At 32.6% G+C, this 22,117-nt stretch overlaps 2 protein-coding genes across 2 annotated transcripts; one reads left to right on the plus strand and one right to left on the minus strand.

Moving 5' to 3' along the window:
• The first annotated feature begins 1,479 nt into the window (after positions 1-1,479).
• On the plus strand, positions 1,480-12,061 carry LOC106365295 (probable flavin-containing monooxygenase 1). Its single transcript, XM_013804743.3, has 7 exons — positions 1,480-8,176; positions 8,887-9,127; positions 9,432-9,610; positions 9,709-10,058; positions 10,266-11,134; positions 11,316-11,373; positions 11,565-12,061. Exons 1-5 carry the CDS (start codon positions 7,724-7,726, stop codon positions 10,537-10,539), a joined length of 1,497 nt encoding a protein of 498 aa, XP_013660197.2. The 5' UTR covers positions 1,480-7,723; the 3' UTR covers positions 10,540-11,134; positions 11,316-11,373; positions 11,565-12,061.
• A 2,369-nt stretch (positions 12,062-14,430) lies between these two features.
• Positions 14,431-17,027, minus strand: LOC106365293 (probable flavin-containing monooxygenase 1). Its single transcript, XM_013804742.3, has 5 exons — positions 16,414-17,027; positions 16,010-16,250; positions 15,520-15,698; positions 15,091-15,440; positions 14,431-14,927 (listed from the first exon to the last, which is right to left on the minus strand). The coding sequence occupies exons 1-5, from the start codon at positions 16,870-16,872 to the stop codon at positions 14,576-14,578; spliced, it is 1,581 nt and encodes a 526-aa protein (XP_013660196.2). The 5' UTR covers positions 16,873-17,027; the 3' UTR covers positions 14,431-14,575.
• Between the last annotated feature and the right edge of the window lie 5,090 nt (positions 17,028-22,117).

A 22,117-nucleotide genomic window follows, 5' to 3' on the forward strand; every position in this document is an offset into this window, starting at 1 on the left:
AGAAACAATGGGCAAGAAAGGTAACAAAGTTCCTTCAGATCTTTAAGAATAAAAACGCCTAAGACCTTTGAAAGAAAGTGGTCGAGACTATACCAATGATCTCTACTGATTTATACTATGCTAAGGATCAGTATGATAAGAGGCAAGAGATGTGGTGACCATATTGAGAAACACCACGAAATTTTACACTATATGGCATGATAGGATTAGCCATCCTAGTATAGAACTTGATGCAAAAGATTAATATTGAAAAGGCACAGAGTTATCCCGTAAAGATCTCACGTTGTGAAACATGTACACATAGGGAAACTCATTAGGCTTAATTATCCCAAAGCACCACGACCTTATAGTATGGTCATGAGGGGGAGAGAGGATAAACCCATGATCAATACTACAAGTTCGTGTATTATGGTCTAAACACCATGATATATGGCTCGGCCATTACTAGACCATAAAGGGCCATTACCCGGCCAAAGAAGCCGAAGAGACCATGAGAGACAACGGTCTGGCCGCAAAGGCCATAACCGGAAAGGCCATTACCTATAAAAGGTTCGGCCATTACCTATATGCTTGGGGACATTATGAATATACATGTACAAAATGATAATAAGCATCAGGCCATATAAGTGAGCATAGATATTCCCATCTAAAGAATGAATACGGGTCATTAAATCCAGACAAACCATCTTAAGAGATTCTGAGATAAAACCACCACATACATATATGTGCCGTCTAAGATGGAACCTCAGAAGAGGATTGGGAATATATGTTGGATAGGAGTATTACTTTCTCCCCGAATTCAAAGAAAGCTTGAGCCAAAACATGGGTGATTAAAATAGTGGCCAAGTACGGATTGCATGATCAAATGAATCCGACTATCCAAACATTAAAGGAGAAAGATTATAAGTTGGATAAAGAAAGAGTAAAGGAATGATAAGAATGGTTTTAACCATCATTGTCTTGGCAAGATCCTCGGACTATACATTATGATATAAGACGTCCAAAGAAAGATAATATAAAGATAGCCAATTGAGAAGCTAATCGAAATGCCAGATACTGACCCGAAAAAGAATGACTAACCAGCTTAGCACCAAACGAAATTTAAATCCCTAGAAGAGACATAATCAAGTTGCTATAGAGTCTATGCAAGATAGACCAAGTGTTCCATAAGAGTAAAGAAACTCGGATAGAAAGAAAAGGTGCATAGACAGATCCGAAGTCATGATAAGAGAAACCATACCAGACATATAGATAAAAGCTGGCCAGCTACACATCTAAGGTACCAAACCAAGTAGTCTTGGGACGCCAAGCTGCTAGGTAACAAAGGTCCTGGATAATGAAATCTCAAAGTGATCAGATCATGTCTGGAACATAGTGGAATCACATGAAAGTGTCGACACACACATTTGTATAAAGATACATAAGAAAATAGCACTTGAACATAAGCGAGGATCATGTACCCACGAATGAGTACTCATCATACAATCATAGAATCATAAAGATTATAAAGAATAGAAAGATAAACGTGGAGGTTCAAAGTATCTAAAGAGAGATGAGCGTATTGGCCATGTACATATACAGAAACGCCATCTGATAAACCAGTGAAATAGATGGATCTTGTGAGATAAAGAAACCGTGAGAGAGGACACATGATCACGTGGCCTAGAGTGTCTATGTCTTCATATTAACAGCATTAGATCATAGCTTGTTTACACAAGGTACTCACAGAGATCAAAGGAACATATTATAAGGAGATGAACTCCTATGTGGTGATTGCTGCTACAGATTTTTCGATATTAAACCAAGTCTGATCATAAGAAAGAAAATAGATACACTAAATGTAGTAAGCAGCATATGGATCACTGGATAAGATAAGATTAGATAAGATAAGAGAATAGCTTTGTTCCTAAGCTGATTCATGGACCGAAGCAAAAGCAGCTGCATAAAGTATATAAAAGAAATTGATCACACATGATCATTGATCTTGGAGTTGTGTAAAAGACAATCCAATAACAGTCCATATACATATGAGAATTTATAAAGAAATTCCTTGTGCTTATACTAAACCTAAAAGAGGTTAGAAGAATGATACAAAACATATCTGTAGGCGTCCAGCACATTGGCTGAGAGCGTCCGGTCCTTCAAACTAGAGACGTCCGACTCTGTCCGTCCAAGGGCGTCCAGCTCTTCAGCAAAGAGCGCCCAGATTTTCTAGACACGTCCGACTTTAGACCTAAAAGGCGTCTGACCTTTCTTCTTGGTCACGGGCTAATAGAAACTAAAGATCAACCATCAGGTTGCAATCCGACATTAGATCCCTTAAGGATCCAGCATAGCAGAATGGCCTGCTGCTGTATGAACTCCATAAATCTTTGTCATAAGATTAAAAGGAGACATCTAATCTGTCGGATACCAAAGAAGTATTGTAGCCCATAAAGCTTATGAGATATATGACCTAAGGTCATTAGGCGTCATTAAGATATGAACGCAAGGAATAAGACATTACTTAAAGCAAAGGAATTGATGTCCACATGTGAGATACATGAGAGTGTGTTCGGCCGAAGAGCCATGATAAGAGATTATAAAACCTCAAAGCAATAATCATTGAACACTCATAAGATTAATAAGTGGACATGTATGGACGTGGTCTATGGACTGGACATTGATCGACCAGATTGAAACATGGCAGAATGGTTATCATAGTTAACCAAAAGTAAAGAGTATAGAAGTAGATGATCACGTCTGAATCATGAATACATGCAAACACGTTTTGCAAAGACCAACATGTGATTCCCGAGGACAATGTGGTTCACATTGCTTAGCACACATGCTTTAAACGGGACACTCAATGTCAAAGGACATGAGAAACGACCTAAGAGGTCTAAGTGGTCTTAATTACGGTGCAGTAATGAAACTGGCCGATTACTCCCTTCCTACACAGACAGGATAGATCACGCATCAAGATGCGTAGTATGTAGAACCTACACCGAGGTTCACATCAGGGAGAGTAGTGCGTGTTGTACTCTTTTTCCTTCATCATGGTTTTGTCCCACTGGGTTTTCCTGATAAGGTTTTAATGAGACAACATTAAGCGTACTACAAATCCTGTATGCGCCAGTTGAAGGATCTTCGGTGATGCCTTCATCAGGGGGAGTGTCATGTGTTGTACTCTTTTTCCTGTCTACGGTTTCCATTTTTTCCCACCTTAGGTTTTTGGTTTTCCTATGGAGGTTTTAATGAGACAACGTCGTGCATGATACAAATCCATATGGTTATGGCATCCAAGGGGGAGTGTTATAAATCATTATGTGGATGGCCATAACCAAGACCAAGACAAGGCCCAGCCGTGTACAAGAGGAGAGAGAGTCGGCGGCCAAGTTCCTAGTCGGCCAAGACTTAAGATGTTTTCCATTTATCTATTTTAGATCTTTTCCTATTTCATGTTGTATTAGGTTTTAGATAATTTCATTTTTCCTATATTTTGTAATCCTTATATAAAGAACCTCTATTACTCATTAATAAGACACACGAAATATTCAGTCTCAAATCCTTCGTTTACAACAATAATATAGTTTTAATATAATGTGATTGCGACGATTTCAAGATTAAATTTGAAATGCATAAAACTCAATCATTCAAGGTAAAGCGAGATAAAATGGTCAAACAGATAACATTGTGAAAAAATATAAATAATTTTTAATATATTTTTTATGAAAATTTTATTTATTTGTTTCAGAACAAAACAAATATATAAATTTGCGTGTCTTATTTTTCTCTTCTCCCAGTTAATTAAATACCACGAGAATCGATCTACCTTTGAGACACGCTAAAATTGATAACAGCCTTACTGAAAAGTTAAATAAAAGCGTAATAACTAAAGCATGCTACCTTTTTTCAAGATTAAGTTCTTTCAAGATTACAAGATTTTCTGACCCAAAAAGAAGAAAATTAAAAATTAGCCTTTTGATAGTCTTTAAAGACCTAGAGATCGAAAGATTTAAAAAGGCGTCGTGTTTATGACGGGACCCTTCAACTGTAAATATGTCCTCCAAATTCCCGGAACCTCTCTCACTGCCTGGTTATTAATTATAATATTACACTACTAGTTGATTAGCTATCTCATAGTAATATTTTTGTCATACTTACTCAAGCATGCTACCTTCTTAAGATTAGCCTAAGAGTTTATTTGTTATGTAAATTTTTGTTTCTTTTCTTGCATTGTTTTTCTTGTAGTTCTTTGTTTTCGATGTGTGCAATTTTAGAATCGATTTATTATCTTAAATAAAAGCAGAAGAAATGGACTCGGGCATTCAAGATCGACCCTATCAGGGCTACAAGGCTCGTGAGATTTACCATGTTTTAGGGTTAAAATCAGATGAAATACACTCTTTTCTGAAAGCAACATTCCACAAATTTATCAAAATCCACCTCTGTTAAATTGTGGTTTGTAATTAGCAAAGCATATTATTTGACCGGAATGTTGTCCCCAGACAAAACCACATTAGCCTCATTATTGGTTTGAAACAAACAAGGCCATCGAAGAGGTAATGGGACCTTTAGTAGATTGGTATTATAAGAACTTCCATAATATTACAATTCGTCCATGACAATTATAATTATCTAGGACATAAAATGATAGAATAGTTAGCATTGGCACAAGTAAAAGTACTCGAAGCGTCGTCGTATGCATAGCTATACGCCTTAGGGCAAGCTCCTTTAAAAATTCTCGAGTAATTCGTCGGTGGACAAGTCTCCGGTTTATTGAACACACCGGTGCAACAATAATCCGGTTTGCCAAAAGCCTCGCATGCGCTCTTACACGCCACAACATTCGCCCCGTCCATAACGCGTAGCTCTTTCGGACAGCGCCTGTTCAGGTCCGCAACGCATCCAATGCTTTGGCAATCGCCATAGCCGCCTCGTGTCGTGATTCTCATCTGGATGTTGTAACCGTCCACGAGGCTGTAGCTATGATGAAGGAGAAGAAGAGAAGGTGTAAACGGGAGGAATTCGCCATTTTTAATCTCTCAATTTCTCAAGTATCTACCGAATGTGTAATGATGAATGTAAGTTAATGGCACTGATCCCTCTATCCATAGGTCTTTTTCAATTACTCTACCGACGGGATTTTATAATTTCTTTTAAGAAGATAATAGTCTAAAAAAGATAGCCTAGCAATCCAAATTTTAATATGTAAAATTTTGAAATAAATATCTCGGTATAAATTGATGGGCCAATGTACAGACAGAATTAAATTGGACAAGTTGTGCTTTAGCGGGCATAAACATAAGTCATGTTCGTTTGATAAACGCTGAGATCAGCGGCAAACAATAAAGCTACAACGAAAACAAATTTAATGGTGCTGAAACTAAAAGCAATCGCCGCTGGACTATCAGAGTTAAGAAAACGGATAACCCATATATGACTTTTAGCTAGGTTAGGAAGGCTCAACAAAGACATACAATGAATCGTGCCAACGTTAGTGGCTGCCAAACACAATGATAATATCTATTAACAAATACAATCATAATCGGTACTAATCTAACGGATTATAGAATAGACCAACAAATGATTACAATATTTTCTAAAATCTATCCACCAAAGACCATATATATGAAATGTACAATTTTTCGTTATTTTTTTCTTTGATAATTAAAACAATCTTGTATTGTACTCCCTCCGGATACGAATGTATGATGTTCCATATTTTTATCTTGTATACAAATGTATGATGTTTTGAGATATAATTAATGCATTTAGTTTTAAAATTTAAACATAAATTAAAAAGTTAAATTATGAAAGGTGAAACTTTATTGATATAACCAAAAAATAATCATTAAAATAGTGTATTTATCGTTTTTTAATATGTATGTAAAACCTTGAACATCATACAATTAAATCCAGAGGGAGTATTGGATTAGTTAGACTATATATGTCATTGACTCTGGTTGCTTCACTTTTTTTTTTTGCCAACTGGTATTTTATTGAACAAAGTTAAAAAAAAAAGGCCTAAAAGATTACTCAGCCTATGACTCTATGAGATTATGCAATAAACAAAACGAAGAGATCACTGGTTTAAAAATGAATTGTCTTTTTTTTGGTACGAAATTGAATTGTCTTTTTATACCAAAAGCTAATTTGTTATTCAAGCCAATACTTTGGGAAGCTAGATGCCTAGATGCACACAGTTGCATACACAGGCAGACATATAAGGATCGAGCCACTAAGTCTGGAATTTTGTATTACAGCATAGCTCCTGTTTTTAAAGTCATTATGGTTTGATTATGATTTTTGTGATATTTATATATGTAGCAAACGCTATTTAATAGTTTAAAAAATATATTGCTAGTAAACTAAAAGTAATTGATTATTTCTCAATTATAAAATAATAATTTATATATGAAAAAAAAATTGTGCAGAAATTAAAACTATATGAGTTTTCTGCTAATTTTGTAAAATGTTCAAAATGTTAAAGGTCATATTCATACAATTTTTTTTCCCTATTCCTAGCTTTAACATAAAATAAAAAGTTAGTCCATCCTTACACTAAGAAGCTCTTAATCAAATTTACGAAGACACATAGCTTTTTAAAAAAATTCCATTAGACTTCTTGAAAGTACTTAGAAATTTAACACGAACAATACAAAAAGGCGAATTATTGATTTGCAGAAATTTCCTCACGACAACCACCAAATTTCTCTAAGCAAGAACAGCGCGCTTTAGATCATTCAATTTCAAACCTCCTCGAAACTAAACCAACATTCAAAACCACGTGCTCCCTAATAAAATTTATACCCGGTCCGAATTAATTTTTTTTTTTTTTGATCAAACCCGGTCCGAATTAATAAAACCTGACCCGACGGGATAACCTTATAAATATGCTCATGCAAACAAACAAACAACTCAAAACACTCTTCATCAAAATTATTTGTTATTTTATGATTTAATTTGTTTTGTAATGCAAATAAATTAAGTCCTATATGAACTGCAAGTAATATTTATAGTGCTTTCTTGTTCTGCGATTAAAAAGTTAAATGTTTAATAAATACAGCACTATTTTCCATTTTAAATGAATTGGATTTATTCTACACCTACAAAGTTAATAGCGTGTCCATTCAGAGATCATTTTTTTTAATTCAAGAAGTTTTGGAATTCAAAACTGACACCTCTATCCTAAGAGTAGAAAGTTTTATCAGTATAGCTACCAGCTCCGGCTAAGTGATATCTTTTTTTCAAATATCTTAGCAATAAAAGAAAAGAATAAAAAAATAAAGGAAAGAAACCCAAATGTTCATCAAACAAGATTTTGAGATACCAATTAGATTTTTTTTTTGTCACATGTTTAGTTACAAGTGGTTTTATTCTTTAAAACTGATAACATAATCAACCACAAAACGCTTTATAAATAAGCCATGCAACACACACAAATCAAAGTTTTTTTGAGCTAATTTTTAATTATATTAGCTTGACACAAAGCTGCAAAAGAAAAAGCCCACTTACCCTGAATAAAACACGTGCTAGTATTTATTTAAAAGTTGTCAATACAGTATCGTGGATACATTCTCTTTTTGTTGGTCATATGATCCACTATAAAAAACAGCAACCTTGCTTCTCTTCACCATACACTTTCAAGACACAAAACAAACAAATAATAGAATATCTCCACACAAATCAAAGTTAAAACACACTTCATAAAATAATTCCTCTCATAATCTCTCTCTAAATGGCTTCTAACCACAATAAGCTTACTTCTTCCAGAGTAGCGATCATCGGTGCTGGTGTCAGCGGTTTATCAGCCGCTAAGCACTTAGCTCATCACAACCCGATCGTTTTCGAAGCCTCGGATTCGGTCGGAGGTGTTTGGAAGAGCTGCACTTACGAGACGACTAAGTTACAATCGGCTCGAGTCGATTACGAGTTTTCTGACTTTCCATGGCCCAATAGAGATGATACAACTTTCCCATCATACATTGAGATATTGGATTACTTGGAATCTTATGCTGAGCATTTTGATCTCCTCAAGTTCATGAAGTTTGGTTCTAAGGTCATCGAAGTTAAGTACACCGGTGAAGGCGACGCTCTACAGATGGTTGACCTCGGTGGTTACGGCAGCTTTTTGCCCGGAAAACCTGTATGGGAAGTTGCTGTTCAGAACGGAGATGCTAGAGATATTCAGGTTTTTCTTAATTTTCATATTTGCTTATGTATTATTGCATGCATGCATATCCCTCTTCATTCTCATATTTTTCATTTTAAATTAATTTTAACGAATATTTCGTTGAGAACTTTGGCTGCAACTGGATTGACCATTTTTGGAATAGAATGCTTTGGAATGATCAATTCCATTAATTCCATAAATTATTTTACCATTTAACATGAATGGAATGGAATGCTCATTCCATCAATTCCAAAAAAATCTAATCAAAATATATATAAAGCAAAACATTCCAAAACAATTTTGATAAGGAACAAATGGAATGAATCCATTCCATTTTTCTACTGCATTCCATTCATCTTATTCCATTCCTTTTTATTCCATGTATTCCTTTCTTGATTTACCAGTTACAGCCTTTGTATCCAAACTATACCTTAAACAATTAATCTATATATGTTAGTTATAAAAACCATGCAACTTTTGTTGTTGTGAGCAATAATTTTCAATATGCATATGAACGAGTTTTTGTTGTAGTTAAAACTTAAATATATGTGTAGTCTAAAATTTGTAAAGAACTTCCAAATAGTTTTTGTAAACTATTGCATGCATCAGTATTATTCTCTTCTTTTTACGTCTTCGTCTTATTCTTCTTTTTTCCGTGCTTTTTTTTTCTTTTATTTACGTCTATTTGTGAATCATTGCATGATATTTTTTTATACATGTGTGTGTAGTGGCATGCATTTGAATTCGTGGTGGTGTGCACCGGAAAATTCGGCGACGTACCAAGAATACCAACGTTTCCGGTAAAGAAAGGGCCTGAGATATTCAAAGGGAAAGTGATGCACTCAATGGATTACTGCAAGTTAGAGAAAGAAGAAGCTTCTCATGTCCTCCGTGGCAAGAAAGTTGCGGTCATTGGCTTCAAGAAATCCGCTATTGATTTGGCTTTAGAGTCTGCTATAGCCAATCAAGGTATATATTATATTATATATTACATATTCTCTTTCTTTCACAAACGTCTTTGATTAATTATCACTTAATTACCTTCACTCTAACATTGGCTCAAGTCATATATAAATTTTCGTTTGGCCTTGGACCGTTAAATCTGGTTGGCACAATTTGAACAATTCCTTACAAGTTTGATAGTCAAGCGACATATTAATATTCCGATGAAACCTTTCGATCATTATGTGATCAATATGCATCCAATAACTAAAAAGAAGTATTTTATTTCATTTTAACATTTTATCCAATTTTTTTAATAAAAAAATTGCAGCAGAAGGAGGACAAGCATGCACAATGGTGGTGAGAACAACACACTGGGTGTTCCCGCATTATTGGGTGTGGGGGCTGCCATTTTTCTTGTTCTACTCTACCAGAGCTTCTCAATTCCTTCATGATAGGCCTGACCAAAGCTTCCTAAGAACTCTCTTTTGCTTCATATTCTCTCTTCTGGTTTGCGATCTTAAAACCTATTAGTTTCCTCTTGATAAACTACATAATTATATATGTACATTATCTAAGTTTTTTATAAACATATGACATTACTACAGCGTGCCGTGGTTTCTAAATTCATCGAATCATATGTTACGTGGAAGCTTCCTCTAGAGAAATATGGTCTTAAACCGGACCATTCTTTTGAAGAAGACTATGCTTCTTGTCAAATGGCGATCATACCGGAGAATTTCTTCGAGGAAGCGGATAAGGGTATGATTCGGTTTAAGAAAACATCAAAATGGTGCTTTTATGATGAAGGGATTGAGTTTGAGGATGGGACTACGCTAGAATCTGATGTTGTGATACTCGCAACTGGTTATGATGGCAAGAAGAAGCTCAAGGCCATTGTTCCTGAACCCTTTCGAACTTGGCTTGAGTTTCCATGCGGTGTTATGCCTCTATACAGGTGCACACGCTTATAATCCGCCACCGTAAGACTATTGATATCTAGTGCAAATTGAATGAAAAGTAGTATAGTCCAATTTGTAAATATAACTAAACGCACTCATTAGTGCTAGTTCACGCCTACATTCTTATGATACTAAATTGGAACAGTCGTCAAAAAAAAAAACTAAATTGGAACCTTTCTTACATAAACAAACCTAAATTTCAGGGGAACAATCCATCCATTGATACCAAACATGGGCTTTGTGGGATACGTTCAAAGCAACTCAAACCTACACACATCAGAGCTACGTTCCATGTGGTTAAGCCGGCTTGTTGATGGGAAATTCGAATTACCGAGCAAAGAGCAAATGTTGGATCAATTCTCTAAGGAAATGGAAGTGATGAGAAGATCGAGCAGATTCTATAAACGTCATTGCATTTCAACTTTCAGCATCCAACATGCTGATGATCTGTGTAATGACATGGGACTCAATCCTTGACGTAAATCCAACTTGTTCCTCGAAGCCTTTAGTCCTTATGGTTCTCAGGATTATCGACTTGCTCAAGAAGAAACTAATATTTGAATATAATAGTACTGAAGAAATATATAACGAATTGTTGCATTTGATGGATTATGTATACTGTATACAATTATAAAACTGTGCTGGCGAGTCATTGAATAAAGAGAAATTAGTTAAAATAACTCTAATTAATCATAAAATGACTAGACTAACTCATATAATTTTGAAATTACTAGACTAACTCTTGAAATATACAAACTTACGGTTTTGCCATCAGTAAAATAAAGCTTAATTAGAAAAAGAAATACATTTTAATATTATGAAAGGAACAAAAAAAAAGCAAATACTTTGTCGGGTTTCTTCACCAAACGCTCTCTTCGTCGTCTCCGTCACCTCCATCTCCGACGGTCCCTTTTTCCTCACAACCGCCTTTGTCTCCGTCATCTCTACCGTAATTCGACTTTGTCTCCGGCATCCTCCACGATAATTCACCTTCGTCTCTTTCCTACTCGACAAACTCGAAATCGATTTCACCACAGTCACATCCGGCTTCAATTGCAAGTTACTCTAATCTGTGAGTCTTTAATCTATGCTATTGGATTTGTTATTAACATAGATTAATTAATTGCACGTTGAAATTTTGGAACCCTAATTTCCAATTTCATCTAACCTTCGACTTTCAAATCTGTCAAATTCAAAAAACGTGAGATTTGTGAAGGGTTGTATTTAATAATTTTCATTTACTCATTGCCAAGGTTTAATTTAGCAAAGAGAGCAACAACCTCTGCAAACTCAACTCTTACAAGCACTCTGGTAATGACACAATTCTTTTTTTCCCCTCTAAATTCTTGTTAATTCATTGGATAGAATGTTGTTTACGGACACAAGTTACTGCGTTTAGGTAGTGCACAGTTTAAAGTTTGGATGTTTTGTTTTGAATTTTGTTGGTTTACATGTGATTAACGGTTGGATTTTTTTGCTTTGATTTCGGGTTTGGCGAACAGGAAGACGGTGACCACCATTCAGGTAGCTGACAAGGAGAAAGGTGTGGTACTTGAAACCACCAAGACAAAGAAACAAAGCAAGCTTAAGCTCTATGTTAACAAGTCTGTCCTCAAGGAGTTCCCTATGATGGCCAAAGCTGTTGCGAACCAGGTATTGAACCTGATTTGAAGAAGACAACACTTGCTAGCCTCAGCGTGATCAGAAAAGGCCTTAGAGTCGCCAAGTCTGGTCCCAAGGAAAGGAAGCAAGCTTAAAGATTTGACCGTTTACTGAACATTTTACTTCTGAAAAACCTTTGTTTTGTGATTTCAGACAAATTTTTGTAGGTTATAAAGATCTTTCATGGACAGTTCACTTTCTTGCTTAAAACACCTCCATTGTTTTGTTTTTTTCTTTCTCGGAATGATATTAAAATGTAGTAAGCTGGTTGCTGTCTAGCTGCTCTTTGATCTTGATATTGTGAATTAAAAAAATATGTTTTGCCTCAGGCTCCAAAGTAGACTCGCACTGCAAATACTGGTCAAATGTCATGCTGTTGACTTTTTATGGACATATGATATCACTAAATAAAGTGGGAAGTGACGCAATGTCTATATGTGTTATTAACCAAATATGAAATTGTAAGAACTAAATACGATAGGAACCAAGACACAATAGAAACACAAGCGAATTCTCTACATAAAAAATAGATTTTACTAGTTGATCTTTTTTTGTCAATATTTTACTTGATTCATTCCATAAGTTAAAACATACAAGAGTTCCACTTTATTACATAGCCAGAGTTTTTCATTCTACCCTTTTTAGCTAGTTTATCAGCTACATCATTGGCAATTCTTGGAATTTTTAAGTAAAATCAAAATGAGAACCTTTTATGAGGTTTAGGATGTCTCAACATAGGTCTAATGATGATTGTATTGAGCTCTCAATTCACTTTCCCCCTGGTTTCTTTTGGATAGTTGCTCATTAATATAAACCAGGTGTAATCAAACATTATTTTGAATCTGGTTTACATAAACCCATATTTCCGTTGATAAATCTGTCACAACATAAATTAAAAAATCTGCCACCACATAAACAAAAAGTCTACCAACAATTTTAAGTCGGATATATAACTCTGCCATAAGAAAATAAATCGAACATAAGAAAATAAGTCGGTACATAAAAAAATAAGTTGACCACAAACATCTACTACTTATAACAAATCTGCTACCTCATTCGACAGACATATTCTTAAAATTTTGTTTTCTATTCGGACAATTAACTCTGCCGTGAAAACAAATCTGACATTTCTAAGAAAGTATGACACCACCTTAACGGTTGATTTTTTCTTCTATACAGATTTTATAAACAGACTTATTATTTGACAGATTTATTTTCAAAAAAATAAATCTGTCGTCGATCAAATGTTAAGGGCACTTTGGTAATAACTTTTTTTGTTATAACTAAGGACAAGGGTAATTTCGACCAGAAAAATATTCTAATAATTTTCAAAATATATGAGTTATTCTAGTAATAACACAATTAATTTATGTCATTTTAGTAAACTTCCCTTGAATAAATCATGTATGTACGACTACATGAGCTTTTATTGTAAAAATAATTTTTAATACTCTTTTAATTATTTAACTAGAGATTGATCCGCGCATCCATGTGGATATTGGTTCTTACATTTTTATATATTAATATTTGTTTTTCATAATTAGTGTTATATATTTTAGATGGGTCGTAATATAACTACTTGTATTCAAAAGACCTGGATCAAATCGGATAATATGGTTATTTTTGGTACAAATATCTGAATCCGTTTCAGATACATTTGTTATTTAGATATTTCTAAGTTTATATACATCAGAAACAAATTCATCTAGACCCAGAAGGATCCAACTAAAAACCCACACATAAATTTATAATATTCAAGCGGGTCTAATTTAAAAAAAAAAAGCGATACTCGAAAAGAACAACTCATACCTAAATGTATAATCAATGTTCATATCTAACTGGTTTTATAAACTAATAAAAATGACTCTTTTTATGCGTTTGACTTAAGTAAGTGAAATAAAAGGAGTTTTTTTATTTAGTAAAATAATTATATGGAGTAAAATATTAAGTGACAATAAATGAAATACATTTTTCTTATTTTGATTTAATTTATTATTTTATTCACAAACATGTCTTTGAATTATGTTTTTGGCTACATATTTTTCCACCGACTGAAACAAAAATAACTAAAAATATTTTAGTAAAACAAACTAAACCGAACGTTTAACCATATGAAAAATCCGGTTATTTTATATTTTTGATTTTATAATTAACATAAAGTTAATGCTGATTTACTAATAAATAAAAACTGCATTATTATTATTATGGTAATATAATTAATGATGTATTGTTAATGTAATATAATTAATAAAATTGTTAAATTGAGTGAAATATGAAAAAACAATTAATGTAATTATATTAATAAAATTACTAAATTGATATTATACCTTTGTTTTTTATATATCAATGTTTACAAACAATTCTCATTTATAATGTTATCCAAATTTTCAAACAATACCAGAAGATACTTCATTTTTAATAATATAGAGGTTGAGACTTGAGAGCAGCTCAACCTAAGATATATACCATTAATTTTTTTAGCAATTTAATATTATCGTTAATATAGTTTAGCTATGTTGTTAAAGTTAAATTAAAAATAAAGATCAAAATAGTCATAACAAAACTTGTAATCGATAACTATTTCAATAAATTCTCAAAGTATATCAAATGAAAACGGTACTCAATCTCTCTCTTTAAATAAAAATAAAAGTCAATCTAAGAAGTCACTCAAATACTAACACTAGAGTGATGCTATGAAGATACAAGTGAAGTCACAATATCAATTTTGGTATTGATCTCTCTATTTTACACCTTGGTTAAAAGCATTTCTTTCCGACTAGCACATAAATTTCCATTATTTTTATTATTTTTTTGGAAAGAAGAAATTAAAAAACAAACATAAAACTAAATTTTAAGTTTCTTCTTGATGAAATCGATAATCTTGAGAACCATAAGGACAAAATACGTCATGGAAGAAGTTGGATTTTCGCCAAGGGTTGAGTCCCATGTCATTACACAGATCATCAGCATGTTGGATAATGAAAGTAGAAAAGCAGTGGTTTGTATAGAATCTGCTCGACCTTTTCATCACTTCTACTTCTTTAAAGAATTGGTCCAACATTTTCTCTTTGCTCGGCAATTTGAATTTCTCATCCATGAGCCGGCTTAACCACATGGAACTTAGCTCTGCTGTGCGTACGTTCCAGTTACTTTGAACGTATCCCACGAAGCCCATGTTTGGTATCAATGGATGGATTGTTGCCCTGAAATTTATTTTTTAGTATATGCTATTATAACCAACGGTTGAGTTTCAAACAGCACAAAAATTAATATTATATATAGGCTTCACCAACGCATTAGCTTTTCGGTTACAATATCGGTGTTATCTATTCATTGAAATTTTTTGGACTAGATTTAATGAAGTACCTGTACAAAGGCATGAGACCACATGGAAACTCAAGCCAAGTTCGAAAAGGTTCAGGAATAATGGCTTTGAGTTTTTTGTCTCCATCAAAACCAGTGGCGAGTATCACAACATCAGCTTCTAGCGTAGTCCCATCCTCAAACTCAATCCCTTTATCATAAAAGCACCATTTTGATGTTTTCCTAAACCGGATCATCCCTTTATCTGCTTCTTCGAAGAAATTATCCGGTACTAAAGCCATTTGACAAGAAGCATAGTCTTCTTCAAAAGGATGGTCAGGTTTAAGACCATATTTTTTTAGAGGAAGCTTCCACATAACATATGATTCAATGAATTTGGAAACCACAGTACGCTGTTTTTCATGTTTACAAGAAGTTAGACAATCCACATAAAATTGTGCAATTTATAGAGGCAAAATTAAAATCACTAACCAGAAGTGAGAATAGGAGGTAAAAGAGGGTTCTAAGGAAGCTTTGGTTAGGCCTATCATGGATGAACTGAGAAGCTCTAGTTGAGTAGAACAAGAAGAATGGTAAGCCCCAAATCCAGTAATGCGGAATCACCCAATGTGGTGTTCTCACCACCATTGTGCATGCTTGTCCTCCTTCTCCTGCGATATTTAAATATTTTGTTCTTTCTGGAATCATCTTAATTTTATATTTAATGATCGAAGAAAAAGTAAATTATATTGAATATCTATTAGTTCCAAACTTGTGAGAAACGGTTTGGTTGTGCAAAACAGAATCATGATCCAAGTAGAACAAGAATATAAAACTATATTAGGGATTATGATACTATGGTAAACCACTGATAAAGTTATGAACTAATTGGAGCAACCCCCGTAATCATAATTATGTTGAATTATACATACCTTTTTTTGTTTGATCAAATATATATATATATATATATATATATATATACCTTGATTAGCTATAGCAGACTCTAAAGCCAAATCAATGGCGGATTTCTTGAAGCCAACGACGGCGACTTTCTTGCCACGAAGGAGATGAGAAGCTTCTTCTTTCTCTAACTTGCAGTAATCCATCGAATGCATTACTGTCCCATTGAATATTTTCGGCCCTTTCTTCAAAGGAAACATCGGTATTCTTGGTACATCACCATATTTTCCGGTACATATGACTACGAACTCAAATGCATGCCACTGCACATACACACAATAATTCAAAATTAGACGTAAAAGTACGTACAAACTAATTATTATTATTTTAGAATAAAAATTATATATGAGAAAGCAGATGGATCTGCATGAAAGCATACATATGCAAATATATGAGAAGGAAGCATGTAAAAGAATTGAGACTAACCTGAATATCTTCAGGATTTCTATCTCTGGTCTGAACAGCGACTTCCCAGACAGGTTTTCCGGGCAACAAGTTGCCGTAATCACCGAGGCCAACCATCAGTGGAGCTTCAACTTCACCGTTGAACCTAACTTCAATGACCTTAGAGCCAAACTTGATGAACTTGAAAAGATCAAAATGCTTAGCGTACGATTCCAAGTAATCTAATATCTCAACGTAAGTTGGGAAAGCAGTATTATTCCTATCGTGCCATAGAAAGTCAGAGAATTCGTAACTGGCTCGAGGCGATTGTAACTTAGTCGTCCCGTAAGCGCAGCTCCTCCAAACACCTCCGACCGAATCCGAGGCTTCGAACACGGTCGGGTTATGTCGAGCTAAGTGTTTAGCAGCTGCTAAGCCGCTGACACCAGCACCGATGATCGCTACTCTTGAAGAAGTAAGAGTATTATGGTTAGAAGCCATTGAGAGAGATTATGGGAGAGAAAGAAATGGCTTTTATGAAGAGTGTTTTAACTTTTGAGTGATTTGTGTATTTGCATGGCTTATTTGTAAAGCGTTTTGTGGTTGGATTATGTTTTATCAACTTGTAAAGAATAAATCCACTTATAAATAAACATGTGTCAAAGAGAATTCTGATGGATATCTAGCAAAATCTTGTTTGATAAACTTTGAGTTTCTTTCTTTATTTTTTTTTTCTTTTATTGCTAAGATACTTAAAGAAAAGGATATATCTGAATGGACATGCTATTGACTTTGAACAAATGTGCAGAATAAATCCAACTTATTTAAAATGGATATCCCTAACATAATTTGTGAATTGATTTGCATATGTGTCATCATCATATTTAATATAAAAATGACAAGGCTTGCAAAAATATAAAAAAGCATTAACATAATTGTGACATATATAATTTTCCTTTTAAAATTTTATATATATGGTAAAAAATTTAAAATATGGTATAATGACTATTAACTCTTATATCATCACTAATGTAAATTTCTATATATATATATTTTTGACAAGACTATTAAATATATTAATAACTAAAACTCATATATCAATATTAAATATATATATATATATATATATATATATATATATATATATATATCACATTAATAAATAATGAGCTAAATATAATTACTAATATAATTTTTACATCAACTTGTATATCATATTTTGTATAAATAAATAGATTTTACAAAAGGTAATTATAAATGTGCATTACAAAAGGTAATTATAAATGTGCATTACAAAACTAAAGCAACACTAATCAAATATTTTTTACATAGTTAAATTATTAAAATTATATTTAAATTTATCGGTTCATTAGGTTATTTAACAAATTGATTTTCCTAGTTTAACTTATTTTAACTAAACAAACAAAAATCCAAAATTTATTAGAATTTATATATTTAAATATTGATATATTTAAAACTAGGTCATAAGAGATATATTTAAAATAAATCATCATTAAAAACAAAATAATATATAAAATGTAATTTTAACTCTATTTAAATTTAAACAGAATCAAAATGAAATACTTAAACCAAATCAAAAGAAACAAAACTTCAAACATATATTTATGATTTTATTTTACTTCAAAACGTTTAAGTTAAAATATAAAATAATATTATCCAAATGTAAATTAAAAATTTCATTTAAAATAAAATATATTATATTTAAAAGTATTATTTATGCGCATGGCACATGAAATTCTTAGTAGTGTAGTATTTATATGACATTTAACTTCTTAATCGGAGGACAAGCCATTGATTTTAAACAACCAAAAGTGAGAAAATCCCAAGCCATCAGGAAGAGAAAATGGAGATTTTTTTGTGTCTGCACCAATGACTTTCTTATCACCTGAACTGAGATTTCTCTTCCAATAGTTCTCTTTTTTTCTAGTATTATGGTTATATTCTGTTTGTTTCTTTCAAAGTTTCCGTGATGTTTTTGTTTTCCTCCAACTTCTGTAATCGGAGATATACTTTTTTTATTCCGATATTTGTTGTAATGGTTTTCGCAAGTTGTTCAACGGGTTTTAGAACAAGATTTTTTGAAGGGATCTTTCTCGAGATAGATTTAACCAAAAAAGATATATCCTTATTTGGAGAACTTTTATGTGTAGACAATGAAAGTGAAAGCATCCGTTCTGATGAAGGAACGCACCTCGATTGTTAAAAATGTGAAACAAGATCATTTTGATATTAATGTATTGGCAACATTCAACCAAATTTCAGTTTGTACTTCATCATTGATTTTTTTCGATAGTCATATATGTTAGAGTATATTTTCTAATGGATTAGATTATTTGTCAAAAGTTTGTTTTGGCTTTTTTGATGTGACGCTGTCTTTGATAAAAAAAACTGAACAAAACAAATTTAAACGAAAAAATCACAAAAACAAGAAACATTTTAAATATAAAATGTTGTACATATATGATGCATATATTACTTCATTTATATGCATTACAAAAAAGATAAAAATCATAAAATAGTAAATAAATTTCATACATATTAACACTAGGCATTAATTTGTTGATAAATAGATTCACTTAACTTATGTCTTTCACTTTCAAACCAAACAAAAATCCTCTCAAAATAAAGTTTAATATTTTCTTATTTAATAAATTATTTTTAGACAATTTATTTATGAAAATGATATATAAAATATATAATTTTATATATTATCTTTTAAAAAATGTTAATATAAAATTATATATTTAGATTAACTTTTTCAACAATCAATCAAATATGATGATTCAATAAATTAGTTTGATCAATTATATCTACATTTGTTCTGTATAAATTATTTGATCTGCACTGTCTATTTATTTGCATTATTGATTACGCCACTAATCGAATAAAAGTATTAATTTGTTGATCTGCAGTGAAAATAATGAAAAGTGTTAGATGCATGCTGAGATCCAATGCATGTAGGTTTGACTTTTTTTCTCCCTATTAATTGCTTACAGACAAAAGGCATTACTGTCTTCTTCTTGAATGCGTTTCGGTAACAATTTACACATGGCACTGTCGATGAAACCCTTGTTGTTTAACATTTTCTTCCTCTGTGAGTCTGTGACTACTAATAGCTTGCCGTAATGGAAATGGAAAAGAAACTGGAAAGACGCATATATATCATTCAGTAAAGTAACTTATATTTGTTATTTTCATGATGCCTTTAGGCCGGTCTATACAAATATGCCGGACACTGACCACTGTTTCCTTGTGTAACAGTGTATATAATCTATTTTGCTAAGTGGCTGTGAAGTTAGCATGAGAAAAATGGTGGCTGGCGTGATTCTAAATCTCATTTTCTTTTGGGAAAGTGATAATAGAAAACTTGTAGCACCAAATTAGAAATTTTCCTTATGGAATTCGAACTGTGTGGTTGTTTTTTACTCAATCTTGTGCTTAATTGCTTCTTCAACTCCTTCGCCACAGTAAAATATTCTGGACAATAGCATAAGAGCATCTGCAACGCAGTTGTTTATCATGGGATTTAAGTGTAGGCTCCACAAAACAATATAAACCACGATGCTTCCAATGCCAAAATAAACAGCGTTGTTTTTCAGATACTTGCACTGTTTGCGGACTCCATAAACATGTAGCAGCCCGCGATTCGTTAATTTTTTTTTAAAATTTTTTTATTTTCTTCTCAGACAAAAAAAAAATAAATAAATAAATAAAAAAAAAATAAGCACCCCAAATTAGGGGTTGTGCGTTAATGGTGCTCTAAGTCTTGTTCTGTTAGATTCGAGTTTAATTATGAGTTTCCAACTCAAAACCAATAAGTGATTAGTGGATTGGCTCTAACCCTTTATATATTACTTAATGTCCCTTAGAATTTTCGATGTGGGATATATATCCCTAATAACCCTCCTCGAAATGATAGCTCTTATCGGCCAGAAATCTCGGAACTTTAGGACATTTATACTCGGTCGAGCGAGTTTAACACAACCTTTATACCCGGTTAGAAGGGTTAATCACGACCTTTATACCCGGTCATAAGGGTTAATTTTAATGTTAATTAAGAGTTTAGAGTATTTAGGATCTTGGCTCTGATACCATGTTAGATTCATGTTTATTATGGGCTTCCAACTTAAAACCAATTGGCAATTAGTGGATTGGCTCTAATCTTTTATATATTACTTAATGTCCATTAGAATTCTCGATGTGGGATATATATCTCTAATATGTTCACTTAATGTTTTGTAATGCCTTGGCCTAAATATTAGCCAACATGTTATGTCTTGTGTTTGCCTGGTGTTACTTAATGCTATTTATACCTGACCATAGGGTCGTCAATGGCGTTTATGCGTTGTCAATGCAAGGTCGTCGATTCAGTAAAGAATGCTATAGTAGTTGTGAATCTCCGTCGTCTCATTTCATTCTGTGAATCCATCAGTTGGTTAATGCTCGTAATCCACGACAACATCATATCATCACTCCATTGGATCCGTATATATATTGGAGCCATCATCCTTGAACATCTTCGTGAGTCGTGACCACCATCAAGTAGATAAATAATCACGTGGAGTGGAGACAAATGCTAATGAACTATATTTTGTCAAAGCAGAATCATGCAATCCAAAGAAGGAATTTGTGCGTCTTTTTTAACTTCCTTTTCAATAGCAAATAACATAACGTACAACCTTAAAATAAAACCCAAAGTTCATGACTAGTTTTCTTGGTTTTTTTTGTTATTAAACCAAAATCCCAAATAAAAAACATATATTTCCAAAATATAAATAAAAAAATAAAAGATTAAAATAGATTTAAAAAATCATAATTCATCAGGATTATGATCCTACCTCTGTTATTTTGATAAGTTTGAAACAAATTACAATAGCTTTCTCAAAATTATTCATTAGCCAATATGCTTATTTATCAAAATGCCTAACTCTATAAATAAGTTATTTACATATATGTTAACAGTAAATATATCTATTTAAATATAATTAAGGAAATTTACACAATTATTAAGATTTCATTTAACTCGATCTTTTTTCTAAGGTGGGCAAGGGGCAAGCAATATCAAGGTAGTAGTAGTCTAGGGTTGTATATTTAGTTTGGTGTTATGGATTCGATTTCAAGGCCTGTGGCAGATGTTTTCCAGAATTTACGAAAAATGGAAAATAGATTTAAAAAAAAAGGAAAAGATGTTTCTTTACCGTGGGTAATTAGTTAAAACGCGCAGGCCAAATCATATTTTCCTATATACAGAAAATTATGTCATAGTCTATAGAGAAATAAACTCCGTATGAATCAAATTGGCTCGCATGCTTTAATATAATGACATATTGGTTGTAATATATGATACAGCAGCATAACTATAATTATTATACTTCTTATAAAATTCTATATTTTACAAGTCGGTGGTTACCAACAGTTTCAGCCCAACATTTTAGACGATGCACTAATCTAATTTTTAATAAATAATTTTTATGTTTTTATTATATATTTATAATATAAATTACATTACTGTTATACACTAATTCAATTCCATTAGTAATTAGTGAAGATAACTTCATAAAGTTAATTTTATAGCATTGTTAGTCATTCTCATCATATTTATTTGACTTTGGTTGAAAATAAATTTATTACAGTAAAATATTATAATTATATAACAATTAATTATTCCATTTATTTATAAATAATATTTTATAAAAAATGAAAAAACAATTGTTACAAATATAAA

Source organism: Brassica napus, chromosome C8 (assembly GCF_020379485.1).
Source record: "Brassica napus cultivar Da-Ae chromosome C8, Da-Ae, whole genome shotgun sequence".
Taxonomy (NCBI): domain Eukaryota; kingdom Viridiplantae; phylum Streptophyta; class Magnoliopsida; order Brassicales; family Brassicaceae; genus Brassica; species Brassica napus.

Coding starts and splice junctions, on each gene's coding strand:
- LOC106365295 (XM_013804743.3), top strand. CDS start 7,724: ATGGCTTCTAACCACAATAAGCTTACTTCTTCCAGAGTAGCGATCATC. Junction 9,128..9,431: donor GTCTGCTATAGCCAATCAAG/GTATATATTATA, acceptor AAAAAATTGCAG/CAGAAGGAGGACAAGCATGC. Junction 10,059..10,265: donor GGTGTTATGCCTCTATACAG/GTGCACACGCTT, acceptor CCTAAATTTCAG/GGGAACAATCCATCCATTGA.
- LOC106365293 (XM_013804742.3), bottom strand. CDS start 16,872: ATGGCTTCTAACCATAATACTCTTACTTCTTCAAGAGTAGCGATCATC. Junction 15,699..16,009: donor GTCTGCTATAGCTAATCAAG/GTATATATATAT, acceptor TAAATATCGCAG/GAGAAGGAGGACAAGCATGC. Junction 14,928..15,090: donor GGTCTCATGCCTTTGTACAG/GTACTTCATTAA, acceptor AATAAATTTCAG/GGCAACAATCCATCCATTGA.